This window comes from Papio anubis, chromosome 2, assembly GCF_008728515.1.
Source record: "Papio anubis isolate 15944 chromosome 2, Panubis1.0, whole genome shotgun sequence".
Classification (NCBI taxonomy): Eukaryota; Metazoa; Chordata; class Mammalia; order Primates; family Cercopithecidae; genus Papio; species Papio anubis.
Window position 1 is genome coordinate 90,480,735 of NC_044977.1, and position 21,453 is coordinate 90,502,187.

General features: G+C 57.2%; 4 protein-coding genes across 16 annotated transcripts in view; 2 read left to right on the forward strand and 2 right to left on the reverse strand.

The window, feature by feature from the left end:
* Nucleotides 1-4,040, forward strand: part of BSN (bassoon presynaptic cytomatrix protein) — a 113,578-nt gene extending 109,538 nt beyond the window's left edge. Inside the window, exon 12 of the mRNA XM_021933911.2 lies at nucleotides 80-4,040. The gene's annotated coding sequence lies outside the window, so the exon portion shown is untranslated. The remainder of the gene's footprint in view (nucleotides 1-79) is intronic.
* Nucleotides 1-21,453, reverse strand: part of DAG1 (dystroglycan 1) — a 500,879-nt gene that overhangs the window by 161,666 nt on the left and 317,760 nt on the right. The gene's annotated exons all lie outside the window — the stretch shown is intronic.
* Nucleotides 5,987-15,594, forward strand: APEH (acylaminoacyl-peptide hydrolase). Of its 3 annotated transcripts, none has more exons than XM_009200759.3 (22): nucleotides 5,987-6,575; nucleotides 6,651-6,783; nucleotides 7,338-7,464; nucleotides 7,837-7,930; nucleotides 8,034-8,109; nucleotides 8,200-8,363; nucleotides 8,522-8,659; nucleotides 8,753-8,844; nucleotides 8,921-8,961; nucleotides 9,047-9,168; nucleotides 9,718-9,778; nucleotides 10,959-11,056; nucleotides 11,709-11,760; nucleotides 12,632-12,720; nucleotides 13,193-13,331; nucleotides 13,814-13,897; nucleotides 13,980-14,060; nucleotides 14,432-14,520; nucleotides 14,630-14,820; nucleotides 14,912-15,029; nucleotides 15,124-15,230; nucleotides 15,321-15,594. In XM_009200759.3, exons 1-22 carry the CDS (start codon nucleotides 6,564-6,566, stop codon nucleotides 15,424-15,426), a joined length of 2,214 nt encoding a protein of 737 aa, XP_009199023.1. In that variant the 5' UTR covers nucleotides 5,987-6,563; the 3' UTR covers nucleotides 15,427-15,594. The 3 variants fall into 3 exon arrangements, with proteins under 3 accessions (XP_009199023.1, XP_021790083.1, XP_003894462.1); XM_003894413.4 differs by having other exon boundaries at nucleotides 6,133-6,575; nucleotides 14,927-15,029; nucleotides 15,321-15,587; XM_021934391.2 differs by lacking the exon at nucleotides 8,522-8,659.
* Nucleotides 12,343-21,334, reverse strand: MST1 (macrophage stimulating 1). 4 transcript variants are annotated; one of them, XM_031663335.1, is made up of 18 exons: nucleotides 20,624-21,133; nucleotides 19,782-19,929; nucleotides 19,593-19,705; nucleotides 19,401-19,515; nucleotides 19,186-19,322; nucleotides 18,984-19,104; nucleotides 18,721-18,839; nucleotides 18,350-18,518; nucleotides 18,105-18,235; nucleotides 17,904-18,006; nucleotides 17,644-17,780; nucleotides 17,517-17,552; nucleotides 17,308-17,428; nucleotides 17,058-17,135; nucleotides 16,788-16,934; nucleotides 16,600-16,706; nucleotides 16,364-16,503; nucleotides 12,343-12,561 (listed from the first exon to the last, which is right to left on the reverse strand). In XM_031663335.1, the coding sequence occupies exons 1-18, from the start codon at nucleotides 20,715-20,717 to the stop codon at nucleotides 12,463-12,465; spliced, it is 2,115 nt and encodes a 704-aa protein (XP_031519195.1). In that variant the 5' UTR covers nucleotides 20,718-21,133; the 3' UTR covers nucleotides 12,343-12,462. The 4 variants fall into 4 exon arrangements, with proteins under 4 accessions (XP_031519195.1, XP_003894463.1, XP_021790085.1 ...); XM_003894414.4 differs by lacking the exon at nucleotides 12,343-12,561 and adding an exon at nucleotides 15,996-16,238; XM_021934393.2 differs by lacking the exons at nucleotides 12,343-12,561; nucleotides 19,782-19,929; nucleotides 20,624-21,133 and adding exons at nucleotides 15,996-16,238; nucleotides 21,204-21,334.

The following is a 21,453-nucleotide window of genomic DNA, read 5'->3' on the forward strand; positions in this document are numbered from 1 at the left end:
AGAAGCAGCTATCTACAGTTCTTGACAGAATCCTTTCTTTTCTTCTTTCCTTCCTCCCTCCCTCCTTTTCTCTTTCAAGCATCTACAATCTGGCACACCCTTGGCCCAAAGACTCACCAGGTGGGACGTGGCAGGCAGGCCTCAGTTGAGGACGTGATGTTTTCTCACAGCAGCTGCCTGGGTGAAGCATCTGCTGGACAAGTTGGACCATTGGCCGGGGGACCTTTAATTGTCTTTCCAGAGATGCTGCTCTCTGCAGGGCACCACCTTCAAGGCACAGCTCTCGTTGGGAGGGAGGACCCTCTCTAGAAACCCTGCCACCACATTGTCTTGCCGTACTTCCCACAGCCGCCTTTTTGCGGCCTGGCCGGCCAGGCTTCCAATGCGTTATACACAGAGTTTGGGCACACACTGCCCTCCCTCCAAGATGCCAGAAGTTTTTCCACAGCCTTGGAGCGGGGCTTTGACTGAGGGCTGGGGTCCCCAGCTCCATTTCCTTCACATTCCAGCTGGCCCGGATCCCTCTGTGGCACAGGGCCCTGCCCCTGTCACCTGCCCTCTGGGTGACATCGGAGCAGACCTCCATGTGGCCAGCATGGGGTTGGGAGAACTTTACAAACATTAGGACCTAACACTGTCTCATCGCTGAAATAAGAGGCCATAGCACCGAAAAGCAGTGTGGGCGCTGGCTGAGGCTTCTCCCAGCCCGTGGGTGGCAGTGTGCTAGCACACTGCCACCATTTCAAAGCCATCCCCCTAGCCATCGTGAGCATCCCAGCGGCACCACCATTGTCTCAACCAGCCGGCTCCTCATCCGTACACCTGGGGATTTCTTTTGATTTCAAGAACAGCCTTAATCATTCCAGTTTGATTTACGTGTATACCTCATAAACATTTTTCTTTTGTTTCTCTCTTCCCCTTTCTCTCTTCTCTTGGCTCACTCCCTTGCCTCTCCCCCTCCAACACCACCTTGTGACTGATGGTTCGGTTTCCTCTCTGCTCTGCCCCTGCTCAGCACAGGGAGAATGCTGACTTAGAAGCAATAGGGGGCAGCAGGCCACCAAGAGCACAACCCCAGGGCGAGGTCTAGGGAGGCCCCCCAGCCTGCCTCTGTTTACTGTGCAATTCCAGTCCTTCTTAAGCCATCACCAGTGGGTGTACTCAGAGCAGAGGGGCCAGGACTTCTGCCAGCCAAGGGAAAGGCCCAGAGCCCTGTACAGGGGAATGTGGCACTGTCTATCCATCTGGTGGACTGGGCGGCATTCCTCCCCAAGGCCCTTCCCTTGGGGGCCTCCTTTCATCTGGGGCACAGCCACAAGTCTCATCTCTAACGTTCTATGCAATGAAATATAAACCCTCAATGACAACTGTTAATATTTAATAAATTCCATGTTATGTATAAGGAGTTAATTGCAAACACGCAATTGAGAAACTGGATAGATATGCTCATATCACCCCCACCCCCCTACCCACCCCTGCTCCCATTGTGTGTGTGAAATTCTCAGTCTGTGGCATGTTTGACCTGTGGCAGGACTCGCTGCTGCCAGGTGAGTCACCGCCTGTCCCGCAGTGGAGCATGCACAGCTCGCAGCCTCTTTGCACGATTTCATCCATTTTAAATGCTCGACCCTCTTGCTTGGAGTTCTTTTTGCCTCAGAACCTCTCCTTCAGGAGCACTTCTAGTTGACTTCGGCACAAGCTAGTGAGGACCTGCCAGAATTGTTGCCTGAGTGTGCCAGGCTGCAGGGCAGGCAGTACAAGGCCCCCACATACCCTGCAGTTTTCTCTGTCCAGGATAGCAGGTAAAAAGGAGTCCCCAGAGCAGACTCAATGGTAGGAGCCTGCACAGGATGTGTGTGTATGGACATTCTGAAGGTTTGCTGTAGGATTTCTGTCTGTCATTTTTCCCTTCCTACCCCAACCCTGAGCCAGAGGCATCTGACAGCCCTTTCCCAGAGGGCACTACACAAGGGCAGAGCTGGGCAGCATCCATGGCCAGAGAGGCAGAGGCAAGAGTAGAGCCAGGCTGTGCCTGAGGGACCCCAGCTCTAGATTGCACCTGTTTCATGCCTCTCCTCTGTGGCTAGGAGGCTCAAAGGACTGTAAGGCAGGAGATCTGGGCTGGAGCTAGGGGGTCAATGGATGCTCAGGAAGAGCTAGGCCTTTGGCACTTGTGGTGAGAACAGTTGACAATGGACATCTGCAACTGTTCATATAAACAATGGCTTCAAGCTAAGTTTCTTGTGAAGTTTCTCAATAGCAAATCTTACAGAAGGTCCTGTGTGACCCTCTCTGCATCTGTCCCCAGGATCTATGCTCCCTGCCCACCCGCTTCTTCAAAGCCCAAGCGTCCCGCTGCTCCTCAGCTTTTTTTACCACTGAGCCAGGAGTGCGGCAGGCAGTAGCTGCCTGGCCCTTCAAGGCCTGACCTTCATCCAGAGTGCTCTGGTTTGCACGATGCATTTCTCAGGGGTCCGCATTTCTCATGCTTTTCTATAAGGTCTACACATCCCTTCAGAGAGGGCTCCTCGCTCACCTCTGGTAGCTATGGATGGGACAGGAAGCTGCCAACCTTTGTGTTGGACTTAACAACCTTGCCTTTCTGGAACTTGACCTCACCCAACCCATGGAATACCTGCCTCATCCCAGAGATCAGGTATGGACTGAATGCAGCCATCTGAGCAAGGGCTGAGGGAAGCCATCATCTAACACCTCTGGCCACCCAGGACCAGGTCTGTGTGGGGATGTGCCTTGGAGACCAAGGCAATAGTCCTTTCCACTACAGGCCAGGGGATGGGACAAGAAGCAGGGAACAGGCAGGGAAATGTTAGGTCAGCCTCCAGCAGGCCCAGTCTCAACACTCTAAAGTACTGACTTTTCAGCAAATTTCCTTTCTGGCAAAGCCCTCTGAGTTTGAAATTCTGACATCTGCCACTCCTCATCCCTCACTGTACCCACAGCATACATCATCGCCCCTCTGTGAAGGTGGCTGGAGCAGGCCTCTGGTCCATGGACTGTCCTTCCTGGCCCTTGCATGGATGTAGTTGTGACTCTGGGGACAATGCAGCCAGAAGTTGAGGGACCAGCATTCGGTGCCTTGGAAAGTAGAGAGCAACAGACACATCTCCAAATGGGCAAGGAGTCTCTAGCATGCAGCCCAGGCCTTCTCCATACCCCTCTCCCCAGCATCATGAGCAAGGGCATTGCCTCCTCTCTCTGCCCACTTCAGGGCCCAGTGCACTCACTTCACAGTGACAGATCTCCCCCTACCATCATCCTTTTAGTCCTTGGGCAGAGCATGTGGTCTCAGGGCCCACAGTGAAAGAACAGCAGTGGTGGCAACTATGCCTTGTCTTCTGGAGCCTGTAGGGAGTTTTCCAGGCAGGTCCTTTGCCATGACAGCATGGTCTGGCCCTGTTGGCCCCTCCCCTCTCCTGTTACCCACCCCCGTGCTGTAAATACTTGTCATCATGGACTCCAACAGGGTCAGAGGGACAGGCTTAATCAACTGAAACTCCTCGGAGATGCCATCTCTGTCTCCCTGGGTGCCAGCAGCCCTGCTGCCATGTGCACTGGGGTGGCACTGGAGAGCCATGGAAGTTGTGAGATATTGTGTGTGTATGCACATGATATGTGTGTGTGTGTGTGTGTGTGTGTGTGTGTATGTTTCTGCCTCATTCAGTTTCCGGGGTGAAATCAGCTCCTTCTCTCCAAATGCACTACCCTGGAGAGTGGTGGCCACTCAATACCTTTTCCTCTAGCTTTCATGTCTTGGTTTTTGCTTTCCCCTTCCTCCTCCCTCTCTCCCTTTCTTTCCTTCTCTCCTTCTTTATTTGAGGGGGGAAGAGTGCTGTACAAAGTCAAACAAACAAGTTTACAGTTGTAAGTGCAATGACCCGAGTCCTCCACATGACCTTGTGAATTGTGTGCTGTCCTCCTGTGCTCTGTGAGAACTCGTGGTACTTCAGTGTCCCTCCCCCTGTATTGTGACAAGGTAATTCTGTGGTATCAGAATAAAAGGACTTGATATAAACAATCTACAGACTGTTTCTGGAATGCTTTCTCAAGTGGGAAGGCTTAGCTGAAGGAGCAAATCCCCAAATTTGCGACAATCCTGTCCATGGTTAAAGGGAAAAGGATGGACAGAGTTGCAGAAGTGCTGGCACAGCATGGGGCTGAGTCCACACCAAGCCATCCAAAGACAATGGGCCCTCCACAAAGGTGCCCAAGGGGAGGTCCCAAGCTTGGACCTGGAGCAGGCAGTCAGTGCGCAGGCTGTTAAGGGACAGCACCTCCATGGCCTTTAGGTGTGTTGGCTGCACACACAGCTTTCTGTGTGTTCCTGTGGTTCCACGGAGGCAGTGAACAAATGCTGCCCCCTGGTGCTGCCAACAAGCCCTACACCTCTCTGCCTTTCTCTGATTTTTCCGACCCCCAAACTCTTGCTGGCTGCCAGACCTTAGGCCTTCCTCAGATGGTCAGGAGTACCTCCTTACCAAAGTCACCCAGAGTTGTTAGATTTTTTTTTTTTTTTTAAACACAGATAAACAAGAATCCCAGCTCCACCTCTGGCCCTCTCCCCAGAGTTAACATCTTGATGCATGTCCTTCTTTCCTGTTTGTTGTTCCAGTCTTCATTTTAAACCGAAGCCAGAAGGTGCAATATATCCTGTTTTCTAGCTTTCTGTTTATTTCTACATGTTTATTTCAGGTACTTAAATGTTCGTCTGCCAGCGCTCAACCTCCAGAGAGATACATGAGTTCGTAGCCAGTCTACCACACACAACCTTAGGAACAGGTGCTATGTTCCCAGTGTTCCTATCATAAACAATGCTTGATGAACAGCCTAGTTTCCAATCTTTCCACTCAAACTGGTGGCTGGGGCCACTCGTTCTACTCCTGTTTCTGGCCTTGATACAGTCCTGTACATACTCACAAATGCAGTGGCATCAGAAAGTTGGTACTCTTTTTTTTTTTCCTTGAGACAGAGTTTCACTCTTGTTGCCCAGGCTAGAGTGCAATGGCACGATCTCGGCCCCCCTCCAAGCTCCGCCTCCTAGGTTCCCGCCATTCTCCTGCCTCAGCCTCCCGAGTAGCTGGGACTACAGGCGCCTGCCACCACACCCAGCTAATTTTTTGTATTTTTAGTAGAGACGGGGTTTCACCATGTTAGCCAGGATGATTTCGATCTCCTGACCTCGTGATCCGCCCGCCTTGGCCTCCCAAAGTGCTGGGATTACAGGCGTGAGCCAGCGCGCCCGGCCGGCCAGGACTCTTTTTTTTAACTTAACTAGTAATCTTGAGTAAGTAATGATGCGGCTGATGGGAAAGGGGAAGCTGCAGGCCAGACAGGTGGACTCTCAATCACAAGCACACCATGGAGCAGGGAGCCAGGGCCCTGAATGTGGAAGACCAGCCAGACTCAGGTATATGGAGGGGACATCCTTACTGTCCAGCCTCTCCTGATCTCTGCTGGCACCTTAGCCCAGCCAATCCTGTGCCACGTGCACAGGAAGCCTGCCTGCCTAGGTTCTTTCCACAGGAAGCTCCCTGGACCTTGGTGGAGTCTGAGCCCACCAGGGTCCCCACACCCAAGAGCTCAGGTTGAGGCCTGGGGAGGAGGGGAAGGAACCCACCGGCTCACAGTTCCCAACAAGGAGCCACTGAGAAGGGTGGGTAAAGGCTGCGGGGATAGATAGCTCTTGCGGCAGGCCTGGTGACTGATAAGCCCAGGCAGCACCCTGAGAATTGGCACTCGCCCCTCTGCCCCGCACCCCAGGGCTTTGCTTTGCGCCCTCCGCCCGGACTCTGGCCTTTCTCTTCTTCGTCTGCCTGGGAGTCCCTCCAGGGCAGGGCCTGGCACTGTCTAGTGAATGTCGGCTCGTAGTGGACCCGAAAGAACCCTATAGTCAGCCCCAGAGCCGCGGGAGATCCACGATGCGGCCGGTTCCCCCCTCCCCGCCCTCACCCTCACGGGCTCCCGGCTCCTCATTCCTCGCGGGGCTCCACTCTGGACCCGCCGGCCTCGCCCTTCATCCTCAGAGACTCATTGGTCCCATTCCCCTCTGGCCTCGCCCTTCAGGTGCTCGGGCCATGCCCGTCCGACCGCGCTGCTTCCGCCTCGCAGTCCTGTCTCACCCGCTTCTCTAGTAGGCCCTTCTACCCCCCCACGAAGCCCGGCTCCCGGGTTCCGCTTCCACAGGGCCGCCCTCTCTCCTCCGAGATCCAACGCCTCGCCCCTCGGTAAGAGGCCCGGGACTCGGCCCACGGCCCCGCCCCCCACTTGACTAGTCCGCCCCTGGAAGGCCAGCTCCTCCTCTCGACGCCCCTGCTCTCTCCACCTGGGACTTCTCGCTGCCAGGCCGGGTCCTCTCACCATCAAGGCCCGCCCCTTGCCAACGGTTCTCGCCTATTCGCCGAAAGCCCCCCCTCCCAGATTGCCGCAGGGCAGGGGCGGAGACAGCCCGGGCGGTCCCAGGCTCCGCCCCCGGAAGCCTCACTTCCGGGCGCGAGCACCCCCCCCCCCCCGCCGCCCCGCCTCGCCCAGGCGGCAGAGAGGAGACTATGGAACGTCAGGTGAGGGCTCGGCCCGCGGTCCCCGTGGTCCCTGCAGCCCGGGCCGGGCCTGACCCTGGTGTGTCCCCTGCGCAGGTGCTGCTGAGCGAGCCCGAGGAGGCGGCGGCTCTGTATCGGGGCCTTAGCCGCCAGCCCGCGCTGAGCGCCGCCTGCCTGGGCCCGGAGGTCACCACACAGTACGGCGGCCAGTACCGGACGGTGCACACTGGTGTGTGTGCGAAGGGGAACTGGCTGGCGACGGGGTCGCGCACTGGGGTGGGAAGGAAGCGGGTGTGGAGGGCTCGCTGCTTGACAGTGTGTAAGGGTGTATGGGGAGCCGGCCTGTACTTGGAGGATACACTCCCACAGGTCCCTGCACACAGGTGTGTGGGGAGGCGGGGGCGTGCGGGGCGTTATCGGATGGTGCCCATGAGTGCACGAGATGATGGTATAGGGGTAGAATTCAAACCTGGGCTCAGGGCGTGGACTTTGTAGGGTTCTCCGCCAACACTCCATCCCATACACATGCCAGGCTGCCCTCAAGATTCCAGGGTGGGTGCTGGGGTTACTAGGCGGTTCTCTCAAAGAGGCTGTCAGCTCAGGCTCTGGAGGCCTGGACTAGGGTTGTGGACAAGTGTTGTCCAGCCCGCAGCCAGGGTGTCAGTGTCTGGAGACAGATTGAGAGACTGAGGAAGATCTAGGCCTTCCTGGGTCAGGTGGGTTGGGGGGCAGTAGCCAGGAGTAGCCAAGACAAGGTGAGCAGCCTCATGCCTCCCCTCACAGAGTGGACCCAGAGGGACCTGGAACGCATGGAGAACATTCGATTCTGCCGCCAATACCTGGTGTTCCATGACGGGGACTCAGTGGTGTTTGCCGGACCTGCAGGCAACAGTGTGGAGACCCGGGGGGAGTAAGTTTGAGGAAGGAATCTTGTGAGCAAGGCCACAGCGTCTGCAATGCAAGTCTTTTGTGAATGCCCACCATGTGCCTAGAAGGGAGGCCAGGAGCCAGATTCTTGCCCCCTTGGGAGCTCATTCAGTTTCTGGTGACATGGCCTGATAAACACCGGAGGCTTGCTCCAAACTCACCTGGACTAGAGCCTGTGGTGGCCTGGGGAGCTGGGGAGAGTAGAGTCTCTGCCTCAGGGAGGAAAGGCAAGGTGCTCCAGAAGCTGGTGTGGGGCCAGAGCCTCAAGAATCTCTCCTAAGAGGTGGTGCCCAGTAAGGGAGCAGGAAGGGGTTATTGCAAGATACTCCTGACCTGTGCTACCCCATGTCCACAGACTGCTGAGCAGAGAGTCTCCTTCAGGCAGCATGAAAGCTGTGCTGCGCAAGGCTGGAGGCACGGGCCCTGGGGAAGAGAAGCAGTTCCTGGAGGTGAGTCTACATGGAACCAGGTAGTGGGTGACTAGAGAGAGGCTCTGCCCCACAGATAAGGCTCTGTTAGCGGGCAAACAGCCTAATGCCCAGATGTCCTCAGGTCTGGGAGAAGAACCGGAAGCTCAAGAGTTTCAACCTATCAGCGCTGGAGAAACATGGGCCTGTTTATGAGGATGGTGAGGCATTTGGCTGGTGAGCAGGCAGGGTGGACAGGAGGGGTAGCCGTAGCCCTGGGCCCCCCCCTGATTGGCCCTCCCTGCACCCAGACTGTTTTGGCTGCCTGTCCTGGTCGCACTCGGAGACACACTTGTTGTATGTGGCAGAGAGGAAGCGCCCCAAGGCCGAGTCCTTCTTTCAGACCAAAGCCTTGGACGTCAGTGCCAGCGATGATGAGATAGCCAGGCTGAAGAAGCCAGACCAACCCATCAAGGTGCTCGTGGTCAATCCACGAAGGCCCAGCAGGGCAGCCTTGGGGCTCACTGTGCTCCCTTCCCATACTGTGCTTGTCAGACCTGGGGAGGCACTAGCTTCTAGGAAGCAGAGCAGGTCCTATAGACAGGCTGGGCATTGAGTATCTTGTGTTCTCAGGGGGATCAGTTTGTGTTTTACGAAGACTGGGGAGAAAACATGGTTTCCAAAAGCATCCCTGTGCTCTGCGTGCTGGATGTCGAGAGTGGCAACATCTCTGTGCTTGAGGGGGTCCCTGAGAATGTGTCCCCTGGACAGGTCAGCAGCAACAGCCTATGTCCCTCCTGGAGTCTGGGGCCCTTCTTCAGCTACCATCCCTTGCTCACTTCTGCCCTGTGATCTTGTTTGCAGGCATTCTGGGCCCCTGGAGATGCTGGTGTGGTGTTTGTGGGCTGGTGGCATGAGCCCTTCCGGTTGGGCATCCGCTTTTGCACCAATCGCAGGTGAGGGAGTGGGGCAAGGCAAGGGACCTTGCAGCCCAGCTGGCCTTGAGACTGAATGTCTGTCTCGCGGTTCCAGGTCAGCCCTGTACTATGTGGACCTCATCGGGGGGAAGTGTGGTAAGTGGCTGATGCCCACCTGTGCTTTGCTGACACATGTTGGCCCTGCCAGCCTGCGTGATGCTCTTGTTTCCATCTGGCCCAGAGCTCCTCTCAGATGATTCCCTGGCTGTCTCTTCTCCCCGGCTGAGCCCAGACCAATGTCGCATTGTCTACCTGCAGTACCCATCTCTGATCCCCCATCATCAGTGCAGCCAGCTGTGCCTGGTGAGCTGGAGGTGGCGGGGATGGGAGGATGGTCAGCAAGAAGATGGGATGGTGGATGAGAGCTGAAGGGCCAGCATCATCTCCCCATGGGCCCTCAGTAGGTGCCCTTCTGTCCTCAGTGCAGCAGCAGTGTGAGTTCTGCCTGTCCTCTCAAGGCAGGGCCTAGAGGTTGAGAGTGCTGCCATGGAGAGCTTTGCACTGTTGGGGCATGCCACCTTGAGAGAATGCTGATCTGCAAGAATGTTCCTCCCCTTGGCTCTCAACTGCATGTAACCAGGCTCTGCAAGGGGCTGGGATATAGTGGGGAGTTACACAATCCCAGACCCTCCCCAGGAAGAGCTCTGAGCCCCTAGTAAAAGTCAGAGGGACATGCCTATCTGAGGCCCCTTGGGCATCTGGTCCAGGTCACCAGAAAAGAGATATATCAGGCTCATTCCAGTTCCCTCCTCTCCTGGGGCTACCTGAGGCAAAAGGGGATAGGCACGGGGCACTGTGCCCTAAGGGAACTGCCTGTCCCCTACTGGGCCTGACCATTGTGTTCTCTTGCAGTATGACTGGTATACCAAGGTTACCTCAGTGGTGGTAGACATTGTGCCTCGGCAGCTGGGAGGTAAGGCATACCTGGCTGGGTGGGTGCAGTGGGGCCTGTAGCTCTGCTTTCCTGCCATCTGTTGCATCCCGCCCCGTTCTTCTTTCCTAGGTTCCTTCTGAGGGCCCTCCCTCCCTGCTGGGCCAGCCCTATGCCCAGCATCCTCAGGGAGTGGGGCTGTCACCATAGGGAACAATTCGATAGCAAGGAGTTGTAGGACCAAGCTGAGATCAGAGTGGCCCAAGCTGATGATGTGTTATTTCCTGTGCTGCAGGTCATAATTAGATTTTTCTTGTTTTTCCAATGGCTGGTTCAAACCAAAACGATGATTCCTTCGAGTGGGTCTCAGGAAGTGCACTAGGTTGGAATGTCACACTTGAGAGGCTCTGGACCCAAGGGCATGATATTATCCTGTCCGCCATCCTAACCCCAGCAACCTTTGTCCAGCTCTGAAGTCAGCTGGGTCTTCAGGAGGGTGGCTCTTGTCTGAGAGACTCCTGTCTTGAGTGTTCATAGCTCTGCTTGGATTCTCCTGGAACATCTCAAGGATGAGTCTCTTGTTTTCTCAGGCCACCCGGCCAGTTCCAGGAGTTCAGTAGATGAGCGATAGCCTCTTTGTCTTCTCTTTGGGTTGCAGGGATGCAGTGGTGGGAACGTAGTATGAATCCCAGCTCTGCCCTAAATTAGCTATGTCCTCGGACAGGGTCCTGGCCTCCCTGAGCTCCCATTTCTTCATGGAGGGGTGATTATGTCTGCCTGCCTCATAGGATTATAGTGAGCGTTAAGTGAGTGATGATATTAAAGGGTAGGATTTACTGAGCCCCCTGTGCCAGACGCTGTGCTAAGCACCACAGTGGAGATAAGACAGACAAATGATATCTTGGTTAAAGCACCTGGTACCTACCTGGGCTCAACTGAAGCAACTCAGGAGAGCAAGTGCTTTTCCTCTCAGCACCCACGGTTTCTCTCTGGAGCTCTTGAGCTCTGCCTCTCTGGGTCCTCAGAGGCCTCTGCCCCTCAGCCACCACTCAGGCAGTTCCTCATCACGTAGGGTGCCCCCATGTGTGCCACAAGCTGCAGGGGCCCGACTGGTGCCTGAGCAGGGCCCTGGGTGAATTCCCCAGTACCCTAGCCTGCCTTGTAGACTTGACCCTCCCTACCTCTACTGCTGGATGCAGCCCCAGCCCTCCTGTCTTTACAGAGAACTTCTCTGGGATCTACTGCAGCCTTCTGCCTCTGGGATGCTGGTCAGCTGACAGCCAGAGAGTGGTCTTTGACTCGGCTCAGCGCAGCCGGCAGGTGAGGGACACTGATGGTGTTGAGGGGCAGCCCCTGTGGTCAACCCCCAGGAGCCCTGCGCCCCTGAGACATAGCACGTGCATGCCCCTGGGTGAAATGCCCAGCCACAAAGTCTCATCAGCCCCTTAAAACCCTGCCTGCCCATCCTGGACTCATTTCTCTTGGAAGGGACAGGCTGGCCTGGTACACCACAGCAGAACTCAAGCCTTTTCATCTGAGGCAGAGATGCAACCCCTCCCAGGCATTTCTAGCTGGGGGTCAAGGGGACTGCCACTGGGGTGGGTCCCTGAACACTCTGTAATGGCAGCTGATGGGGACAGGACTGAGCCCTTCCCCCAGGGATGGAGTAAAAGCACCCACAGTGTGCCAGGCTCCTTTTGGGTGTGATATTTGGTGCTCGTGCCAACTCAAAGGGGCTCAAAGCCATTCCTTACCTTGCCCAGGGTCACCCAGCAAGTTGTGATGGTGCTGGGATTTGAACCCAAGCCCTCACGCTACTCCCTACTGCACTGAGTAACCATCACCATAGCTGTCCACAGCCTTGGTCTGGCCAGGGCTCTCCAAGACGGTAGAGAGGAGGTAGGGGAGGGACCCATAGGTAGAGGGAGTACTCTTGGATGTGGTCCCACATGTGGCCTCCCCTCTGCTTCAGGACCTGTTTGCTGTGGACACCCAAGTGGGCACCGTGACCTCCCTCACAGCTGGTGAGCAAGGCTTTGGGGATGGTGGTAAGGACAGGGCTGGTGAGCAGGCCTGCCAGGCAGTGGGGGACTGGAGCTCCAGCATGTGGGGCAGTGATGGCATTCTCAGCCACTCAGCACCACTGACTGTTCCACAGCCTTTACTAACAGGTCCCCAAAGGCCCTGTCCGTGCAGACCCTTACCCAACCAACAGACTAGCTTCCCTGCTCTACTGCCCTTTAGCACTTAACTCTGCTTCATGTGTCCTGGCCCAGCCTCAGCATGGCCCCTACCTCTGCTCCTAAAACCCACAAAACTCTCTCTTACCAAGATCTGCCAGAGTCATCTTTCTCCCTCTGCAAACCTTGGGTGCCTGTCTCAGGCAGAGGCAGCTCTGCCACCTCAGGGCCCAGGAAAAGCCCAGTGTTGACTCCTGCATCTTCCCCATACTTAGGCCTGGTGATTCTGCCCTTGAGATGTGTTTTGAGTCCTCCACCTGACCTGACTGTACCCGCTCCTCCACAAAGCTACCAAAATATTATTCCAAAGCTACATCTCATTGTACAACTGCTTCAGAATCTGCTTGGACACCACTGCCCCAAATCAGCACACTCCCCGGTCCCAGCTGCCACCCTGCACACAGCAGCCACCAAGGGACAGGCAGATGTGTCTGCATGGTCTGATGTATCTCAAGGTCTGGCAGTTCCCAGCCCAGCCAGTGTCTGTCAGATGAACAAGGGACTGAGAGCAGGAGGCTCATCCAGGGCCATGTGCAGTTGGGCACCTTCTTGGGCACCTTTCCATAGAATCTCCAGCCTGGGACTCTGTTAAAGAGAAGCAGGTAAGAAAGGTGATGGCTCCTGCTAAGCACTTAGTGGCATCTGCCTTTTCCAGGAGGGTCAGGTGGGAGCTGGAAGCTGCTCACAATTGACCGGGACCTCATGGTGGCACAGTTTTCCACACCCAGCCTACCTCCAACCCTGGTGAGTGTCGGTGGGTCCCAGGCCGTGGAGGCAGGGGGTCTGGGCAGGCCAAGCTCACCAGGTCAGGGAATTGGCCCCTGAGTCTGACCATGGCTGGTCAGCATACAGATGGGCCAAGACACAGGCCCAGCTTGGCATGGTCCATGAGGGTTTGGCACTCACAGGGACGAACTACTAGGCTAGAATCTGCTCTGTACAGAACAAGGTGCCTGGGGAAGTACCCAGTCCTGGTATTACAGATCTAAGGAGACAACAGAGCCTAAAAGCTGAGGAGGGAAGGGTGTGCCTGTGTGTGATTGTATGAGTGTGAATACCTTGGTATATACCATCCCACAACAGGAAGCCATGCTATACCCTCTGGAGGTGGGTGGAGGGCCCAGCATAGTGAGAGCTGCCTATTTCCCACTGTGGGCAAAAGGGAAGGGCAGGGAGGCAGCCAGGCCACCTGTGACATATTCCTTCCCCTTGGCAGAAAGTTGGGTTCCTGCCCTCTGCAGGGAAGGAGCAGTCAGTGTTGTGGGTGTCCCTGGAGGAGGCCGAGCCCATTCCTGACATCCACTGGGGCATCCGGGTGCTACAGCCACCCCCAGAGCAAGAGAATGTGCAGTATGGTGAGCTGGGCCAGGGGCAGAGGAATGTCTTCTCCAGGTTCCCCAGCACAAAGCCTCTGCGGTGACCTTTGCTACCTCCTGTCTCGCATTGTGGGGTTTCTGGGGATGACCTCTAAGAGGTTTTCTGTTCCTCTTGTGGATGGGCATGGGAAGTAGCATCTAGACATCTGAGCGCCTGCTCTGGGTATCACCTGGGCTCCACCAGGCCAAATCATGTGTGGTGGGAAGACCCAGGTCCAAAGAAAATAGGCCTCATACAAGTCTCAGTGACCACACCTCATCCTGAATGCTGTCCCTGCAGGGTGGGGCTCCCTGACGAGGGCAGAAGAAGCATGAGACTTCGGGGGTCCATGTGTCATGGTGTGGACTACCTTGGCCAGGTCTCTGACCCAGAGGTCAGCCCCAGACCTGCAGCTACAGATGGGCCCTTGGTTGGGGAAGCCCCTAGGCTGGCCCTGCTGACTGCTGCCCTCTCCTTGCAGCTGGCCTTGACTTTGAAGCAATCCTACTGCAGCCCTGCAACCCTCCAGATAAGACCCAGGTGCCCATGGTGGTTATGCCCCACGGTAGGCATCTGGTGTTAAAGAGCCCTTGCCCTCCCAGCCCTCCTCCTAGCTGGCCCTTTCACCCTCTGCTCCCTGTCTGCAGGGGGGCCCCATTCATCCTTTGTCACTGCCTGGATGCTGTTCCCAGCCATGCTTTGCAAGATGGGCTTTGCGGTACTACTAGGTGAGTGAGCAGGGACCCACAGCTCTGTTAGGACTGTGGTGGAGTGAGAGGGGTGGACCTGTTTGTACAAGCACCATGGGTGCCACTCTAGTCTCCAAGTCTTTCTGTAGCCCAGACCTAGTAACCACTACCAGGAACTGCCGGGGCCCAGCCTCTGGTTCTGTGGCATAGTGATAACAAGGACTAACTTGGGACTTCCAGGGGAAGGGCACTGTGGTTACTCGGTGGCAGCCTCAAATCTCTGGGTCCCTTCCCCTTGACAGTCTGTGGTATAGCTGGCCCCAGGGCCTACTTCACAGATGTGTGGAAAGGGTGTCCAGGGGGCTGGGAATGTTGCCTGACTACACTGTCTGGTCCCTCCCCGCCCTCAGTGAACTATCGTGGCTCCACGGGCTTTGGCCAGGACAGCATCCTCTCCCTCCCAGGCAATGTGGGCCACCAGGATGTGAAGGATGTCCAGGTAGCAGGGGCTGGGGCTTCTGGACAGGCTGAAACATGGGCTGCCAGGGGGATGCCCCCATTCAGCTGAGTGGGCAGCTGGCTGCAGCATGCTTTGCCCCACCCTACAGTTTGCAGTGGAACAGGTGCTCCGGGAGGAACACTTTGATGCAAGCCATGTGGCCCTTATGGGTGGTTCCCATGGTGGCTTCATCTCCTGCCACTTGATTGGTCAGTACCCAGAAACCTACAGGGCCTGCGTGGCCCGGAACCCTGTGATCAACATCGCCTCCATGTTGGGCTCCACTGACATCCCTGACTGGTAGGCATACACCACAGGTCCCTGCCCTTCCCTCCTCTACCTCATATTCTCATGGAGCCCTGCAGGCCTAGAATTCCTGGGTCTGCATCAGCTCAGTGTCTTGCAGGTGCGTGGTGGAGGCTGGCTTTCCTTTCAGCAGTGACTGCCTGCCAGACCTCAGTGTGTGGGCTGAGATGCTGGACAAATCGCCCATCAAATACATCCCTCAGGTATGCAGCCCCCTCCTTGCCCTGTGTGCTGCCCATCCATCCAGAACCCAGGGCCCAGCTCAACACAGCTCCCCACTCCTCTCCAAACACCCAGGTGAAGACACCACTGTTACTGATGTTGGGCCAGGAGGACCGGCGTGTGCCCTTCAAGCAGGGCATGGAGTATTACCGTGCCCTCAAGACCCGGAATGTGCCTGTTCGGTGAGTGCAGCAGGAAGGCCCTGGCAGCTGGTGGGCAGGTGAGCATAGGAGGACCCTCCAACCTTAAATGTTGCTGACTAATTTCTACAGGCTCCTGCTCTATCCCAAAAGCACCCACGCACTATCAGAGGTGGAGGTGGAGTCAGACAGCTTCATGAATGCTGTGCTCTGGCTACGCACACACTTGGGCAGCTGAAGCCCTGCCATTCTGCATGAGCTGATCAGCCTGTGCCACACTTCGCTCTTGGGGAGCTCCAAGGTCTGGCAGGGCAACAGGAGGCTTTCTGGGCTCTGGACTCCACGGATGCGTGGGCAGAGGAATGTGGGCTATGTAGTCATAATAAATTAGGACACAGAGCCTGGTTCCTGCTGGTACTTTGTACCAAGCCAATCCCAACACCACCTCCCACCCTGGTGTGCAGAGACCCTAGGTTCTGGGTGTGGTAGCCACAAGGGCTTCATCTGCCTCCAGTGTGAGAAGGGAAGGAACAGTGAGAGGCTTAGCCTCTGCCTGTCCTGGCAACCAGGACTCTGTACCAGCCTAGCTTCCCTGTTGCAGCCCTTTCCATTAGCAACGACTCTGCACCACCCTTCCCAAGAGTATGTCTGGGGGACTAGTGAGACCCTGCCTTTCCACGGCACCCATGGGCAAAAGTAGTCCCAGGGACAGATCACCTAGCCCAGGGTGTGCTGGGCTCAAGCCACCCAGGCCCTAGCAAGGAGTCACTGACTCATTTCCTGGAAGCAGAGGCTAAGAAGCATCTGTACAGGCGTAAAGAGGAAAAGTGGCTTTATGTCTGACAAGAAGTTTTGTCCTTCCCAAGGCATATGGGGTCAAGGCTGGGCCTAAGCCAGTCTCATGACCTTGTGAATCCAGTCCACAAACACAGAGACACGCGTGAAGACGGCTGGCCAGCGGGACCTTGCACACACTCGGTTGGGGATTATAATTCCTTCCAGGACCCAGCAGTTGTGGGTAAAGCAGGCAAGTGGGCCCCCGTAGTCACCCTGGCAGGTAGGAGAACTGATGAGGGCCCTGGGCCACAGCAATGACTAGCCCCCTTCATGATAAAATAGTTCATTTCTAGCCCCCCCATACCCTCCCAGGGCTGGCCCAAGGCCCTGCCACCAACCTCACAGGCCCCCACAGGGGCCAACAGTCCATCAGTGCACATCTCGCTCTCCCGCACACGTCCTCGGTGCTTGATGTTACACTCCTGGTTGGAGATGACGTTCAGCAAGGCCACATTTAGGACTGTGTCATTACCCGTACCTGCAGTGAGGCGAATGGGGAGAAGGAGAGGGCCCTGGAGGAAGATCCAAGGCTGGGCTTCCTGGCCACGAGCAGTCCTGTGCACTGTGCTCTTACCTTTGGTCTCACCCCAGCCTGCAATCTCACACTTGGTCCCTGGAGGCACCACATACCATTCAGGGGGCAGGCAGATCAGGGCCACACGCTGGTTCAGGGTCACAGATCTTTAGCAAGAATGGGGGCACTCAGGGTCTGAGGCCACAAGGCCCAGTCCCACCTCACACCCTCCCAGGTTGTCCACATACCTCTCCAGCTTGAGCAGGACAAGCTGGGAGCCTGAGGGCCCACACACCATCTTGGCTACTGGGACCCGCTGTAGGCCTGGCTCTCCATGCTGTGGGTTCTGGAACAGGGTGCCCAACCATACCTCATAGCCCATGAGAGGCATATGGCTGGGAGAGAAGCTCTGTTAGGTCATTTGTGACTCTCAGTCCATTGCCCCAAGGCTGGTTAGCTTGCCTGGGGAAGGGGGAAGGTGGGATGAGACTGGGTCCCCAAACACAAGGGAGGCTCACCAGGAGGAGAAGCACTGCCGGGCAGTCAGTATCCACTGCTCCTTCACTAGAGACCCGCCACAGAAATGCTGGCCCTGCCTGGAGGAGTGGGGAATTAGGACAGGGAACAGAGTCCTGGGACAGATGCTAGACCTGCCATCTTCTGGCTAGGACCTCTGGGGGCAGGGATAGATTCCCAACCCCCAGTGGGATAACTACAGAGGACACAACCTTAGCTGCTCTCTGTGGGAGACAAGCAGTTGTGCCTCACCGATTCCGCAAGCTGACTGTCCAGGGTGAGTTGCCCGGATGGCCCCCAACCACACGCAGCTTGGAACGACGCTGATCCAGTCGATCCACCCTCTTGCCACACTTCTCAAACTGCACCTGGTCTGTGGGATGGGATGGGCTGGATGAAACCCAGACTGTGTGGATGTGGTGGGCTAAAGGGCCTGACCCATAACTGGCCCAACTCCTAACCTGGGGGGTCCAGGATTGATGGCAGCTGGTCATCAGCTGAAAGACAAAGTTCACTGGGGTTAAGGGAGTCAGTCTTTGGTGGTGGGGGTTGAGGCAGGGTCATGGGGGAAGCATCACTAGTGCTCACCGCAGCGTCGCAGGGCACAGTAGTCGAATGGGGTCCCTGGGTCCATCGTGTAGCACCAGGGCCCATGGCTATCCCCATCTGGGTTCCGGCAGAAGTTCTCCTCCAGTTGTGCGTGCGGTTCAGGGGTAAACGTGAACCTAGGAGCGGGAGCAAAATCGTGGCAGAGTAGTGTCAACCATCTCCAGGCTCTGGTACCAGACACCAAAACATGCCACCCCGGGGTTAGGGCCCTGGCAGGGCCGGGAGCACCAGGAACTCACTGCGGCTTGTGCGGTGTCTCAGCGGACCAGCGCTGGCACTGGACACCCTTGCGGGTCTTGCTGACCGTGCCGCGGTACTGCTCCCCTGTGCCGTGGTAGCAGTCTGCGGCGGGTGGGGACAGCCATCAGGCCGAGACCTCGCCCTGGCCCTCCGGTTCCAGGCTTCCAGCCCCGGCTCTAGCCCCCAAGCTTGGGCCTCACCCTGGGGCCGCACGTCGTCCGCACAACGCCGAATCTGGTAGCAAAAGGCCACGCGCATGCCGGGCCGCAGTGTAAAGCACCAGGGCGCCTCTGAGCCGTCGGGGTTCCGGCAGAAGTTCTCCCGAAGGTCTCTAAGCAGGCGCTCCACTCAGTCCTAGCCCGCCAGCCTCCAGCCCTAAGCCCGTGACTACCCTCCTCCCGTCTCACCCGCGGCAGCACGTCCCAACACCCGCCCCCCACCTCACTTGCACGCGTATTTTTCTGGCGTAAATCGGTGCTGATGCGGGATTTGCGCGTCCCAACGCTGGCAAGGTACGCCCGCGGTGGTGGTGTTGGCTGTGCCCCGGTAGCCCTCACCCTTCCCGCGGAAGCAGCTGACAGTCGTGGCCTCGTGGCGGCGCTGTGCCTCGGACCCTTGGATGGACCGAGATAGGTCAGACCCCGAGCTATAGCTGAGATCCCTCTGGGGCTGGGACCAAACCCGCCTTTCGCAGGTGTACGGTACTCCAAGGGATATGCTCTCAGGTCACGACCAGCCCCTCTTCCTTCCCCAGTCAAGCCACTCCCCTCCCCAAGGTTCCCAGGTACCCTCCCAGGCCCGGTTCCCGCCGCTTACCGCAGCGGGGAAGGTCACAGAACTCTCGCTCGAGCTGCGGATCCGTAGTGTAGCACCAGGGCCGCTCGGAGCCGTCAGGATTCCGGCAATAGTTGTCATCTAGACCTTGGTCGAGGAATCTGGGGGCAGTAATGGGGCGTGAACAAGACCCTGGGACTCAGGCTTGTCTGGCCCCGCCCAATTGCCCTACACGGAGCCCTGCCCCTGGAGTCCTGGACCTTCCCTAGCCCGGTCCCCTGGGTGCCGACACCGCCTGCGCGTACTTGCCCGGCTCGAAGGGGTGCTGGTGCGGGTGCTGGAGATCCCAGCGCTGGCACTCGCGCCCTGACTCCGTGCGATCCACCGCGCCGCGGTAATCCTCGCCATTGCACCAAACACACGCGGCTGGAGACAAACAGCCAGTGGGTTGGTGGACGGGCGTGGGCTTGTCCCTCCACTCTCCCAGCTTGACCCGGCGCCGCTTACCCTCCCGGCAGGATTTGATGCCGCAGCTCTGGAAGCGCACGGCAGGGTTTGTTGTGTAGCACCAAGGACCTCCGGGGTCGCCATCAGGGTTACGGCAGAAGTTCTCTTCCAGGCCATTCCGGAGCGTGGGCGTGTATCTGAGGGCCCAGAACAGCACTATAGTGTGTGCCGGGGGAAGGCCCCAGGCCGGGATGGAGGGAAGGTGTTTGTCTCACCTGTGATCATTCGGGAACTTGTGGCTCCAAGCCTGGCAGGGCAGGCCATCTACGGTTGTGGCCACGGTGCCCCGGTACCCAACCCCATTGTCCATGACGCAGGTCCGTATGTAGTCTGGGAGCAAGAGACAGAAGATCAACTTGGGCTGAGGTCCCCTATCTCCCACCCCGTCCCTCTCCACCCCTACTCGCCTTTCTTCTGGAAGAGGTCACAGCGCCCAGAATGCCGCAGCCTCGTGTGGGGTGAGTGTTGAGTCCATGGCAGCAGTTGGCAACCATGGCTGCTCACATTGTAGTGGAAGGCCCTGGAGAAGGCACAGGGTAACGCCACAGCCCAGCCTGCCCTGCCCCCAGTCTTATCTAGGCCCAGTGGCCACTCACTGGCAGTCCAGTAAGGGCCCACAGCGACCAGCACACTCTTCAGCATCTGCCACATCCTCCTGCCAAGGCCCGGGCACCACTGCATGTAGCAGGTGCTGTAGCTCTGTGCCCCGGAGCACCTGGAAGTCATTCAATGGCGAGCGCTGCCCTGCAGAGTGGGCATGAGTGGGTGCGGGTCAGGTGGGCATACATGTCAGTAATGTGTATTGGTATGTCCACACTTTGTTCATGCAGGGGATCAAAGCTACAAGAGTTCTGGGATGGACCCTGTATGCACTTTCAAGGGCCAGTCTAGCTGCCCTGCACAGATACTTGTGAAAAAAATTTCCCCTGGGAAGCAGGCCCAGACTTGGTAGTTATCACCGGTGCCTCTGTTTAGTGGCAGGCACCGGGCTCAGATCTAACATGTACGCTCTGTGAGAGCAGTTGGTGATGGAGCCTGCCCCATCTCATCTCTCAAATGAGAATGCTAAGGCCCAGAGCCATCACATTACCCAGCCAGGGGCCCTGGCTAGGCATTCAGACACCAAATCTGGGCTCTCACCTGCACAGAGGCATATGCTAGGTTAGAGGGGTAGATCAGGCTCAGGAGAGGTCACTACCTGCTGTGTGCATGCATCTGTGTGGTCCCAACACTGCCTCAGTGCTAGAGCAGACGTGCTAATAGAGGCCTAAGTGGGCAATGTATGTGTGTTCCTAGGGCTTCCCAGCTGTGCTCAAGAGGCCAAGGTCACTGCCCCATGTACACTGAGCCTCTGGCTCCCCAGCTTTTTTCTCATCCTAGGAGGATGGGCCCAACCCCCTCCTGAAGGTAGATGGAGATCAGGGTGGGAGGCACTCACCAGGGACCCCTAAGCATTGGGTCAGAAGCAGCAGGAGTGGGAGCCACTCCATCCTTCTGGCTGGAGGCTGCACTGTGACCCACCACAGCCCCATCCGCGAAGTTGTGAAACCTGTCCCTACGGGATTGGGTGGCTCTGGCTCCACATGTCAGGTCAGGGCTGCTGGACCCTGACCTGAGACCTGGTGACAGGAGCCATGAGGGGCCAGGCCTCAGGTCCCATAGGTCAGTTGCAAGGGTCAGTTACAGCTAGTCCCCTGAGAGGCCTCCCTACTAAGTGGACAGGTGTTAGGAAGGTTTGGTGGGGACACTTGAGGTGCCCTGGGGTTGGGGTGAAACCCCTCTGCAGCCTAGTCGCCCAAGGGCATTGTGAAAGTGAGAGCTGCTAAAGGTCTGGGTTCCAGCCCCTGGGTGACATTAAACTTTTCTGAATTTCAGTTTTTCCCTGTAAACTGGGGAAAATTACTTGCCCCAGCTTCAACACTGCCTCCCCTCCACCCTTTTGCTGCCACCTTATCAGGCCCCAGCTGTAGGCAGGTCAGCCCACGCCCGGCTGCAGAGCCCAGGGAGGCCCATCTCACCCGCCAGAAGTGTCATCCCAGGGGTGAGCGAGGCTGTCCACTAGGACTAAATAAGGGTGGAGGTAACAGGTAGCAGGGACTCTGGCAGGAACGGCCTTTCAGACGTTTTAAGGACCGTCTGAGCGGGGCCTCCAAGTATGGGTAGGAGACAAGTGGCCTAGGGATTCCGGTTAGCACTTCGCATTCTGCCGCAGCAGGGCTGGGAGCATCCCCAGAGCAGGCGGAGGTCGGAGGTGGTGTGGCCTTCCAG